General features: G+C 45.4%; 1 protein-coding gene across 1 annotated transcript in view; it reads left to right on the top strand.

The window, feature by feature from the left end:
* rictor (rapamycin-insensitive companion of Tor) overlaps positions 1–13,476 on the top strand; it is a 148,148-nt gene that overhangs the window by 15,145 nt on the left and 119,527 nt on the right. Inside the window, exons 7-8 of the mRNA XM_077643128.1 lie at positions 1,618–1,685; positions 11,962–12,044. Coding sequence (XP_077499254.1) covers positions 1,618–1,685; positions 11,962–12,044 — 151 coding nt within the window. The remainder of the gene's footprint in view (positions 1–1,617; positions 1,686–11,961; positions 12,045–13,476) is intronic.

Here is a 13,476-nt window from a genome sequence, read left to right as displayed (position 1 = left end):
TGAAAACGTCACAGGGTTTTTATGCAGCAATCATCTCCGGCAGCGACTCCATCCACTCGTTCACTGTCGAAACGTCCACGGAAGTGCTTTCTCCGCAGGAGCGGCTGTACACAATCCTGTTTCGTTTTTTAAAGCGATCCAGCCGCCCGTTCGATGCCTGAAAGTCGTCGATGGCCAGTTGCAGTGCCACAAGGTCCGCCTTTTCTTTTAGAATGGCACCGTCCACGTTGATCGCAGAGCTCCGTGCCTGATGCAGCCACCTGATGAGAACTTTTTCTAGCTTCTCATGCTGCCCTCCTTTTGCCACTTTACGCTTGAGCCCGAACTTGTTGGCATTTTGCAATATCACTGCTTTGTTTGCCAGGATCGTCTTAAGCGAAGATTCAGGTATATTAAGGTCCCGGGCAATGCTGGCTTTCGTGGCTTCATGCTGCTTTTCCGCTTCCTCGATAATATGGAGCTTATCACCGAGAGACAGAACTGTCCGCTTTCAGGCCATCGTGCGTCGTGTTGCTCCACACAACTCAAAACCTTGCTGAACGCTGGTCGCTAGGATTACAGTGAAGATCATGTGCGATGAACCTAGGCCTATCCACGCTACCTTGTCAGCGATCTGCTGCTGGGAAACTGGAAAGAAACGCATCTTTAACGCAACGAGAGACGACGCCGCCGAGAAGAGAGGGAGCGAAAGGGAGAAAGTCATTGTGGAGAAGAAAACGTGCTATTTCAGCACAGCGGGCATCGCGGAGGGCAGCTGGTGGGGGAGAGAGAAATGAACGATGAGACAAGGCAGGAAAGAAAGCTGCGCCCACCGGAGAAAACCGGTCGAGCGAGGTCAAGCGCTCCGCATGCGGAGAGACGGCGTGACGAAAGAGATCCGCGGCTCCTTTCTTTCGTTCGCCATTCCGTCTCGCGTTTCGCGAGAGTCGTCGTATAACGCGGGTCTGGCATAAAATTGCGTCGGATAATCAGGGTTTTTAATGCATTGCTTCTATGGGGACTTCGCCGGGACTGCGGTAATCCGTCGTAAAACCTGGGTCGTTGCAAAACCGGGGGACATATAACAGGGGTTCCACTGTATTTCGATACAACAAAACTCCAAGGTGTCATCGCATCATACCATCAGTCTACTTTCCTTCAACACCGTTTGGACGAAAACTCAACTCTCACATTTACTCATCATGCTCACAGATGTGCATGTGCGTAAATGGGAAAAGATGAGTAGATGTCCCCGAGGCTGATCCTGGCCATGGCAGCCCTATTTCATTGGAGGTGAAATGAGGCATCCATGTGCTGTGCGATGTCAGTGCACATTAAACAACCTGAGATGGTTTAAATTAATCCAGAGCCCTCCACCGCAAAGAAGTGAGCAGATATGGACAGAAGATAGGACACACACTTGGTCCCGCTATTTGTTTCTTCACATGATGCACCAACAAGCCCAAGTGTCTACCCTCCATTGCAGCACCGCTTCAGGATGTTAAAACACACAATTTACTATGACCGTCTTGCGTCTTCCTTGCAGCGCTTAACTATTCCATGGCTGTGGGTGAGTGGGCCTGTGATGGCAATTCATTGTAATGCAATTTGATTCGTGGTTCCTTCTTTGCATTGCAGCTATGACAAGGTGCTCCGGTTTCAGTCCAGTCGGATAGCCATGACCTCGGTCCTCAGGTCCTGGCCGGGTAAGTTGCTCTATGCGCTTCCTTCAAGCTTGCTCCTTAAACACGCTGCCTCATACCCTGTCACACGGGCACCACAAAGGCGTAAAGAGTGCAGCTACGTGGCACAAATGTTGCGCCTTTGTCGCCAAGGTCCTTGGAGGCGAAGGTGCCCATCTGAGACGTTTAGAGCCCAAAGGCACGGCCTTTGAGAACCTCTAATCGCAGTGCCGTCCAACGTCAAAAAGCTAAGAAAAAACTATAGGCAGCTAACAATCTTTGAAGACATCTTTAAAAAAATACGAAAGGTTTGGCTGGTTTTGTGCTTCGGACGGGTGTTTATTAGGGGTTTGCGAGTATTGAAATTTTTGAATACAAATCGAATATGAATATGAAGAAAAAATGGCATCAAATATCAGATTGAATATTGAATATCTGTTCACTGCGATAAAGATATCAGAAAGTGATATGCAGGCAAATGCACTCGTTTTTCACTGAAATGAATAAAACCAAACTGACTGAGCACCATGTAAAAAAACAAAACGTGCACAGAAATGTATACTACTTGTTGAGACAGAATAACAGTATCCAACCTGTACCCCGCAGGGGGCCGTCTGCAGCATGCAGACGTTGGTGAGTGGCGACACCATGGGCTCCTGAGCATCCGCAGGGACATCCCCGCAGGGGGATGATGGTGAGCAGTGTGTCACCACGGACCCGAGCACCCGCGCTTAGCCATGCGTGGCATCACCGTGTCTGGGGAAAAGGGAATGCTGATGGTTGAGCCAATGCAGAGCGTTCGGACCTTTAAGGCCCCTCGGCGGAGGCTACACACTACTTTGGCCCCAGCTTCCTGTAGACGGCACCTCCGGCCTGACCTGACCGGGGGACATAGGCAGTCACCTTTTCCTATCCTCCCCTCTCTTTTCACTTTCCTACCCCTTTCTCGCAACTCTTCGGTTTCCTACTCACTTCTTTGTTTTTCCTTGTTTCCTGGGGCGAGGGTTAGCCTTCTGTGGCCGACCACCCTAAATTACATCATATTTGGTTATAGTTGGAGAGTACAGTTGGCGTGGGCAGGACTTGCTTGCAAGTTCCTGTCCCGTCTTCTAGTTGAGCTCCATGGTGGGCGGCTGGCACCATGACCGAGAAACATAATTTTTTATGGCTACCCCACTTTCCAAACCTGATCGCTCTCTGAAAAAAGGGCGGAACGAGGCAGTAAACTTTCTTTCAGAAAAGAAAAGTAACTTTCCCGAAATATCATGTTATCCATAGTGAACTTGAAGATAAGCAAGGCAGAATACTATCCCTTTTCCTTGTATCAAAGTGCTTGATAGAAACCTTGGGCATTGGCTATAAGGTATCAAAAATGGCCAGCAGCGATTTTTTGCTCTAACTGTGCAACAACGTCCAACACTCTAAGCTCTCAAACCTAGCGTCCTAGGGGAAATCCCTGTCTGTGACTTCCCATTGATCACTGAACACTGTCCGAGGTGTAATATCCGAAAGTGATTTTGTACACATCACCGAAACAAAAATGCTCGAAGGGTTCGGCGACCAAGACGTCGTAGGTGTTCACCGAATCAAGATCTGCAAGGACAACAAAGAAATAGGCGCTAAACACTTAATCCTCACGTTTAAAACCAGCACATTGCCCGACACAATCAAAGTGGGATATCTGAAAGTCAGTGCAAGACCATACATACCCAACCCTCGCAGATGTTTCAGTTGTCAAAGGTTCGGCCATGGCTCACAGAGCTGCCATAGTTGCAAAACTTGCTCAAAATGGGCTTCGAAGGATCACCATTCTCATGAATGTGACGCAGCCCTGCGCTGCGCAAACTGTGAAGGAGACCATGTTGCATACTCCAGGGCGTGTCCGTCCTGGAAGAAAGAAAAAGAGATTTCATTTAAAGAAGTGAGGAGGCAATTTGCACTTCCAAACACATTCTCCTTCACAGCGATACCCAACTTCGCTGATGTGGTGCACAAGGGCTTAGCACCACACAGCACTCCAGCACCTGCAGAGACCAGTTCCACAAAGCCTATGGCAGGGCCGTCTATGCCCCAGGCAGGATCAGCGAAAGCTGCCCTGCCATTGCCAAAGCAGGGAGTGCAGATCCATGGGTCGGCATCCAGCACGACTTCCGCAGGACTTACTTTGCAGCGGCGGAGCAGCTGTGTTGAGTGAAAAAAAAGACAGAGCCCTCATAACGTGCCCACCACATAAGTAAATCCCCTTTCATTCCCTCCCAAAAACATAAACATGGCTTCTTTTAGTTCGGTGAAACTGTAGAGGATTGCTGCGGAATTACAGTGACTAACACATATATTAGGGTGAATGTTGCCCATATCTTTGTCTTCAGAAAACCAATCTCGGTTCACAGCATGTAAATATCCTGAAACATTATAAAATTTTCCGATGCGATCGCGAGCACGCAAATAGGCTCTGAAGGTGTCGCACTTGTCCAAAGCGGCGTCCCTGCTCAAGAAATCAAACTGAAAACAAAAGTTGAGGCGGTTGCCGTCATCATCGTCGGGTACAAAATACTAACAATCTGTTCTGTATACATTCTTCCACATTTTACATTAACAGTCCGGGATCTAGAAGAACTGATTGATAAACTTCCAGGGCCATATCTGGTAGTTGGTGATTTTAACGCTCACTCACGTTTTTTGGGAAGCGAGTGCTGCGACTCTAGGGGCCAAACAATCGGAAGACTTTATCCTCACAAATATTATATGCCTTTTAAATACGGAGAAGGCCACAAACTGCTCCCTGTCCTCGGGGGAAAATGAGCTGTATAGATTTGTCTTTTAGTTCACCTTGTGTTTTTAATGATTTTAAATTGTATGTCATTGACAACCCATATGGCAGTGATCACCTTCCAGTATTAATCAATTTAACATCCCCACCAGAAATCATCCAGCAAAGCCGCAACGTTGGAAGCTTCAGAGTGGCAACTTTTTAGAGCAGAAGCTACATTAGAAAAAATTTTTAGAAAATCTGAGCATTGATGAAATAAATAAGCAGTTCGTGAATTGTATCATAACTGCCACACATTTAGCTATTTCTCAGTCTTCAGGAGTGGTGCGACAAAACCACAAAGTGCGGTGGACAAAAGACTGCAATGAAGCCAAGAAACTACAAAACAGAGCCTGGGGTAAATTTCGTAGGTACCCAACACAAGAGAACCTCGTACGTTTTAAAAAAGCAAGAACCAAAGCTAGGTGCTTCCGTCGCAGTGCAGAGAAAACTTCATGGCAAAGTTATGTTTCTTATATAAACAGTCAAATGACATTAAAAAAAATGTGGGAGAAGGTTTGAAAATTAAATGGCACCTTTTCACCTTTCATAATTCCTTTCTTGACAACACCTGGCACACAAACAGGCATAAGGGAACAGGCAGACATTTTGGGGGAACACTACGCTGCAGTTTCCAGTTCATCTCACTATACGCAGTCATTCCTGAAATACAAAAACATAGCCGAAAAACAAAGACTTCCAATAAGTGGAGGTGCAAACCAAGTGTACAACAATTTAATTACTCTCCAAGAAATCAATAGAGTACTGTCTGCCGGCAAAAAAACTGCTCCAGGACCCGACCAGATACACTATCAGACGCTTGCCCATCTTTGCCAGCCTGCCGTAGAGGCACTCCTGACTTTCTTTAACAAAATAATTATAGAAGGAAAAATACCTCAGGAGGAGTGGAAAAGAGCCATCCTAGTGCCATTCCTGAAACATGGGAAACCAACAACTTCCCCTGAAAGCTATAGACCAATAGCACTTGCAAGCTGTGTCGCAAATTCTTTCGAAAGTGTCCTAAATATAAGACTAACATTTGTCCTTGAATCTCGTGAACTTCTCGACATCCATCAATGTGGTTTTATAAGGGCATGTTCAACAACAGACCACCTTGTTCGTCTCAAAAACACAACAGGCGAAGCGTTTATATACAAACAAGACTGTCTTGCCGTCTTCTTCGATATGGAGAAAGCATATGATACAACTTGGAGGTTTGGGATTCTCCGCGACCTAGGCGATCTAGGTATCCATGGTAGGATGTTAAACTGCCTTAATGACTTCCTTTCAAACCGTTCTATTCACGTACGCCTAGGCTCAACGCTCTCAAGAAAATTCATTCAGGAAAATGGAGTACCTCAGGGGTATGTATATTAAGCACGACCCTCTTTATTTATAAAGATGAATTCCATAGCTAAAATAATCCCAAAACTGATCGTGCACTCAGTCTACGTCGATGATCTTCAAATAGCTTGCACATCCTCAAACATAACATGCGAGAGACAAAAGACATCTGACAGTAAAAAAAACTGAAATGGGCAGATAAAAATGGTTTCAAGTTATCTACGCAAAAATCGGTAGCTGTTCTTTTCTCGCTGAAAAACAGGACTGCACACTGATCTCGCCCTTTATCTGAATGAAGTCACAATACCAGTAAAAGCTGAGCACAAATTCTTGGGGATAACTTTTGATAAAGAACTCTCATTCCTGCTGCACATAAACACCCTCAAAAAGAAAGCTTCTAGATCTCTGAATATACTTAAAATACTCTCACGAAAACACTGGGGCTCCGATAGGACATGTCTGTTACAAATTTATCACTCTCTAGTATGCTCTACCTTAGACTATGGTTGTATAGTTAATGGATCAGCCTGACCATCGTATAAACGACTGGACCCAGTACATAATTTAGGCTTGCGTCTTTCCACTGGTGCATACAGGACGTCACCCATCAATAGTCTGTACAGTTGAACCTCTATGTAACGAACCTCTGTGTAACGAATTCCTAAATTTTACGAAAATTTTCAATTCCCCAACACATCCCCCATTGAAGCCCATGTATAGGCGACCTCCATGTAACGAACTCGTTGCGGCAGTTGACCTTGATGTAACGAATTCGCGGCTCTGATCATCGAGCTGTATCTTCTAATGTTTTGCCCGAAATTTGACCGGGCAGTGCGCAACTTTAATGAATATTGTTTAAGTAAGTTTTTATATTAAAAGGTAAAGTAGACCGCGAGCAGAACGCTTGCAATCGCAGCAAACAAGCAGACCTCGGTGATGATGATGTTGAGCGCCGCTATCGCCGCTCCGTGGTAAGCGTAGCAACTTTTAAGCTTTCATTTTGTAGCTTGACACTAGGCGGCACTACTATGACAAATTCTTCGTGGTGTTGCGGCGCAGTTATGGTAAGCCTTCTTCGTCAGCGTGTTGACGTGCGTGTGCTGGTGTGTGTTTACGGTGTCGGTTTGTTACGATGAGTTCCGCTGTGAGGAAACGCAAAGTTTTGTCCCTTGAAGATAAGCTCTTGATTTTGAATGCGGTTACCGCCGGCGAAAAAAAGAAAGATGTCGCTGCCCGCTTCAATATACCAGCCAGCTCCCTGTCAACCATTCTTGCTGCAGAACAAAGCATCCGCAGTGCGATGGAGTCAGGCACAAGTGCCCAGAAGAAAAGACTGAAGACGTCGACGTATGCTGATTTGGACAACGTCGTGTTTGCATGGTTTTTGGACAGACGAGCACAAAACGTGCCCATAAGTGGCGCGATTTTGCAGCAGAAAGCCATAGATTTTGCTTGCATCCTGGGCCATGACGACTTCAAAGCAAGTGACGGCTGGCTACAAGAATTTAAAAGCCGGCACGATGTTGTCGGAAAAGTGGTATCTGGCGAGTCTGGCTCCGCAGACAGTGATGCTGCTGCCTCGTGGGTGGCCGAGAAGCTTCCCGGCATTTTCAGCCGCTATGAAGCTGCCGACATTTATAATGCTGATGAGACGGCCCTGTTTTATTAAATGTTCCCGAGCCGCACGTTGTCACTAAAAGGAGAAGACTGCCGCGGTGGAAAGCAAAGTAAACTCCGCGTGATGGTTTTGCTTTGCGCCAACACTGATGGCAGCGACAACCGAATCCCATTGGTTATTGGCCGCAATGCCTGGCCCAGATGTTTTAAAGGAACAAGGTGGATGCCAGTAAAATATGTGGAAAACTCCAAAGCTTGGATGTCGCGGGCAATTTTTTCCGACTGGCTGAAGGAGCTCAACCAAGATGTCAAGCGACAAGTTCGCAGCATTTGTTTGCTGCTTGACAGCTGCTCCGCGCACCATGTGGAAGGCCTACAACTTTCGAACGTCGAGCTGCAGTATTTTCCACCTAACTGCACTTTTCTGGTACAACCCGTAGACAAACGGGTTATTAACAGCTTTAAATGCTGTTACCGCTGTCGATTGATACAAAAGATGCTCCTGGACATCCGCCTTGAACGGCCAACAAAAGTGGATATCTACCAAGCAATCGAAATGCTTGCTGCGTCGTGGCAAGAGGTCGGATCACAAGTGATCGCCAATTGCTTCGCCAAGGCTCAGGTAAATAAGGCCATTCAAGCTACAGTCACTGAAGACGAACCTTCAAGCCCACCCGAGGTCGCAGAAGCGTGGGATGAACTACGCATGAACGGTGGGGTGCCCGACGGTGTCGAGCTGTGCAACTTTTTGTTCGTGGAAAACGGCGCCGTGGCTACGGAAGAGATGACTGATGCGGCACTTGTCGAAACCGTTAAAGATAGCCTTGAAGGTGACGGTTCGACAGAGCCTGATACGTTTTGTGCTGTTCCCACCGCGAGGGAACTGATGGACGCGGTGGACGTTCTGCGCCATTTCGTCGGCTCGCAGGACGATGAAGCAGCCCTGGATGCCTTAGTTTCCTTGGAGCGCCGAGTAGTGGCTTCGATCGGGCAAAAACAGCAAGCGAAAATTACACAGTTTTTCTCTATTAAATAAATTCTTTGAATGGCGAGTTCACTTGAATTGATATCTGTCGAATTTTTATTTCATTTTGGCATGATCCTTACCAGTCTTGACCCAAAACTGCATCTAACGAAAACCTGGATATAACGAAAAATTGCGAACTTTTTTCAATTTCGTTATATCCAGGTTTGACTGTATGTAGAAACCAGCGAACCATCACTTACAGACAGAAGAGCCATGCTCACATGCTCATACATTATAAAAATCCATTCACTGCATAAACATGTTTGTTATCCCATCACTACGAAGTGCCCATCTAGAATACTCTCTGACAACAAGCCGCTAGCCACCCGGCCACTGCTTTTGCTATTTGAAGAGATGTGCCACAACCTTGATGTACTTGATATGTCACCAAACATTGCTCGAAGGCGAGGTCCACTGTCGCCATGGTACAGTTTCTCTGAAATCTGTGATTTCACTCTTACACAGTTCCGCAAAAAACAAATTCCAGAACAAGCTATAATACAAGGATTTCTTACACTTAAGGAAAATACAGTAATTTCACGGCTTATTATACAGATGGTTCAAAAATAGATGCTTACGTTGGAAGTGCAGAGGTACAACGAAATTATAATAAAATAGTTTCTCATTATGATTGCTTGGAGCAGTGGTTGGCCATCTTGTACGTATCAGATGTCATATGTTTAGGTGTTGGACTTTTCGGTGTTTATTGTTCTAAAACTCGGAGGTATTTTTTGGTGTTTATCTGAAAAGCAAGTTTCGTTTTTTTTTTTTGGAGGGGGGGGGGGGGTAATTCTATTTTCAACAAATGAAGTTCTGAATTTTTTCATTGATTTAATGTTGCAGTTCTGAGCAGTCAAAAGGCACTTAAGAGTCCGTCTCGGCATTTTTGTTAGTGTAAGTAGTTCGTTAACCAGTAGTTAACTTAATTTGCCAGTAATTTTCCACTTGGAGGTGTGCTTGTAGAAGGAATAGCTTTCATCATTAAAAATAAACGCAAGTTTAATGAGACAGCCGGAAGTCAAGAACGCAAGTGGAATTTACTTCCAAGAACTATGTTGACAAGTTTCCTTTGGGTTGTTGCGCTTGGTTGAGCGAGAGGGCAGGGCATCATGTGGTCTGTGTGTTAACAGCAGCGATGGAACTGAGGATTAATCGTCGCGGTTGCCCGAACATTATACTTGCATGACGACTATGCATGGCTTCGTGTAGTTGACCTCCTTGCACTTGATACACCTACTTAACTATTTACTATAAGCGGAGGACGACAGTGAACAAACAGTGCTTAGCTAGCAGGCGGCGAGAGGGTGGTGCTTCGTGTAAACAATCAGAAAAATGGCTCAAATCACGCAGCTGTGCGGCTTATCCAACAGTGCCACTGTTTAATCATGCCACTAGCTTCCCTACTTAATTAATTTACAACTTTTACTGAGTGTAACCGGTACTCAACTGCCAGCTAGGTATGCCTTGCCTGTCAAGAATACTGACATTTTTCGGCTAAAACCGAATTTCAAGAACTATATTTTACTTCTATCATTTTTTTTTTTTTGGTTGAAACTGAAAAATTGGCAGTGGTTTAACTTGGCTAACTTGGAATTCAGTTAAAAGCAAGCACACTTGCTAAGCGTCTGAGGCTCATCCATGGCAGCTCTGCTACACGCTCGCAACAGCCGTTCTATATATACCCACACGACCACGTGGCTATGACGTGGTATCACACGGTCTTACGACACCCCCATTGGCTGTCATCACGTCAGGAGTCGTGTTCAACACCATAGCTGTACCACATATGGCCATACAGTGATTGGGCTGAAGGTTGTTCAAGGCCATTGTCTGGCCTACGCGACGACTGCTTTATCTAGCGTAGTGAAGCTTTTCGCTTCAAAAAGTCCAACCCGTACATATGTGATAAAGCCCTCTTGCGGAATTTTGCTCGCGGTCAAGCCTAGCAGTGGCTGAATGCGATCGGTCCACTTGATAGACGCCGAAGAAAGGGAAGAGGTGCATTTGTTTTGTTTTCCTGGCACATTGAACTCGATCATGGGATAATTTGCTTAAATATTGCGGTTTTGCCATGACCGAATTTATGGAAGTTGGCGTGGTATACGATCGCTGGCAAAAATTAGAAATGTTCTAATATTCAGAAATTTTTGAATATTGGAAAATTCTCGAATACTAGCCAGGTATCGTATAATGTGCCAAATTCCATAAATTCGGCCATGGCAAAACCGCAATATTTAAGCAAATTATCCGACAATTGGGCCACCATGGTGGCTGAGTGGTTATGGTGCTCGGCTGCTGGCCCGAAGGACTCGGGTTCGATCCCAGCCGTGGTGGCGGTCAAATTTCAATGGAGGCGAAATTATAGAGGCCCGTGTACTGTGCGATGTCAGTGCACGTTAAAGAACCCCAGGTGGTCGAAATTTTTGGAGCTCTCCACTACGGCGTCTCTCGTAGCCCGAGTCGCTTTGGGACATTATACCCCCATAGACCAAAGCGAACCGACAATTGGGTTTAAAGTGCCTGGAAAACAAAGCGAGAATTTTACAACAATTCGGTAATTCTGAAATATTCAGAAATTCTTGAATATTAATTTCTCGCAAACAAATAGGAACCGAATATCAAAAATATTTATATTCGCACTTCCTTAGTGTTTATATTTTATTCCCAGATTTCAAGACAGTAAAATTGTTGCAGCCACACCAGTGCCCCTGGTGGCCAAGGCAATGTACAAAACCTGCTGCTGGTGAGGAGAGTAGCTGTTGCAGTTCTTTTAAGAATGCAACGAATGAATCGAATACGCCACTTTGAACTTTCGCTCCTTTGGAAAAAAGAAGTGGCTTTGCTGGAAACGCCTTTGAGGAGTGCCGTGTGATGGGGTTATTAGAAATGCCTTTGTGGAGTGCCGTGTGACAGGGTTATTAGAGTGGTGGTTTCATTTCGAAAGCACATTCACGACATGTTTTTCAGGACTGGCAGTTCTTTTTTAAAGGGACACTGAGGAGAAATTGAAGTTTGCTTGTATCCATAGAATACCAGCTCCTGATCACAAAAACGCCACTCTTCCTGAAAACAAAGCTCTTGTAATGTAGAAAATAGCAAGAACCAAAATACAGGTATCGCCGCCACAGGCCAATCTCGCAAGTACAAGCGTGATGACTTCCTAGGACAAGAGGCGCCACCATGGAGGAATTTTCCTTACTTCATGGATGTCACGAATCTCTGAGGGTTGCAAAGGAAGGTTGCGCTCCGTTCTCCGTGTCGTCATAAGAGTTCTCGAGTTTGAATCGGAGCGGCGGGAAAAAATTTTTCAACTTCGAATCCAAATTTCTTTGAAATAAATGCATCTTTCGCTCCCGGACAAGCGTCAACAAAGCCATGAAATGCCGAACTATCAGATATTGCTAACAAAAAAATTTTGATACGGTTCTCCTCAGTGTCCCTTTAAGGCATTGCCAGTGCCTACCAGGTGTTGATTGATTGCCAGGTTCTCTTTTTCTCTCCAGGGATGGTGTACTTTTGCAAGCCTCCACCATCCGGCCTGCAGTCCTTGGTTGAAGTGCTGTGTCTACCACTTGCTGACACAAGGGTGAGATTTGTTATTCTTTACTCAGGGGTGCCCTGCAGGCATAATTGGGGGTGTACACTTCAACCTGGACATCACTGCGGAACGAACGCCAAAATGAGCTATAAATGCAATGAAATGGCCTAACAAATGTTTATATTAAAGCAACATTATTTGAAGTTGCCTAAGACGTGTCAAAAAATGTTCCATGTGTACAAAAGATTCTGGTTATTTCAAACTCCAAGGGACCAAAGATTTCCGTTTGAATTGTCAGAAGTGTGCTTTAATATGGTTAAAGAATAAATGTGATTTGCTTTATCAATATTTATGCAAACAAACAGTATTTTGGATCCATTTTTCTCACAAAGTGTTTAGCACAATGCTTTAGCACAACGTAAAGTATGGGTGAAAGGTTGTGATATGCTTGTTTACTCAAGTTTGGTTGGAAGAAGTTATCAGTAATGCTCTGGTTTTGCAATAGAGTGAACCCACATGAAGACCTCACGGGACAGGAAGAAAGGTCCAAATCATCCGAAGGTTCTAAAGTTGAATGGCTACAAAAAGCTCCCAGAAACAGTTTTGCACAGCAACAAATTTAACTAATGAAAATATAGGCAGTGGTCATCAGCTTTTAGAAGGGCAACGAAATGGGATCAAAGTTGCCAGCGATTTATTGTCAATCGTTAAAAAGTGCATTTTTAGAAAATCTATGGGCCTATTGATGTTTGCGTAGTGGTGGGTTTTAGAACTATTTTTCAAAAAGAGGGATACTCCACTAGTATGGTGATGTTTTAGTTAGTGACAGGGAGCCCGGCGCTGCCATTAGCTGCTAACATGACTTCACGGCTGTGCTTTCGGTATGGGGTACAGCCGTCTTATCTGCCATAGCAGCTCCATGTCCAGTAGCTCTGCAGTCTTCACAGCCGCCGTGTGGACTGAAAGGGAAGGGAACAAACTTGGGAGCGACGCCTCTGTGCCACCAAACCACCTGCCCGGGCAACGAGTCGTTGCTGCCGTTTCTACGCACGGCATATGTGTAGGGCTCGAAGCCAATCGCTGTGGTCCACAGTGCACTCGCAATGATAGCAGTGAAACGCTGACAGGCGGGTGAGCGGGTGCCGCCACCGGAAGTAAAAAAACCGAGTGGCAACGTTTTTCACGGGTGGAGCGCTGTACCAACCTGTTAAATTTTTAGGGAGTGTGTGAGTGGAGAGCGTAGAGGGCAAACATTATTTTTAATCTTCGATACCTTGAGCTCAAAAATTCTTGTGATGGAATACACATATCGGAAGGCCTTCTTTGCAGATGTGACACTGTAGTGGTGGGGTTCATGTAAGGAGACAACCCCACAACGAGCAGTTCATAATGAGTGCGCATTTTCGACGCACAGGACCACATGGACAGATGTGCGGGGAATGCACATTTGCGCTGGAGCTAAGATTCCCTTTAAAGAGAA

The sequence above is a fragment of the Amblyomma americanum genome, chromosome 11 (assembly GCF_052857255.1).
Source record: "Amblyomma americanum isolate KBUSLIRL-KWMA chromosome 11, ASM5285725v1, whole genome shotgun sequence".
Classification (NCBI taxonomy): domain Eukaryota; kingdom Metazoa; phylum Arthropoda; class Arachnida; order Ixodida; family Ixodidae; genus Amblyomma; species Amblyomma americanum.
The sequence above is the reverse complement of the archived record's forward strand: the minus strand, read 5'-3'. Positions and strand labels throughout refer to the sequence as shown.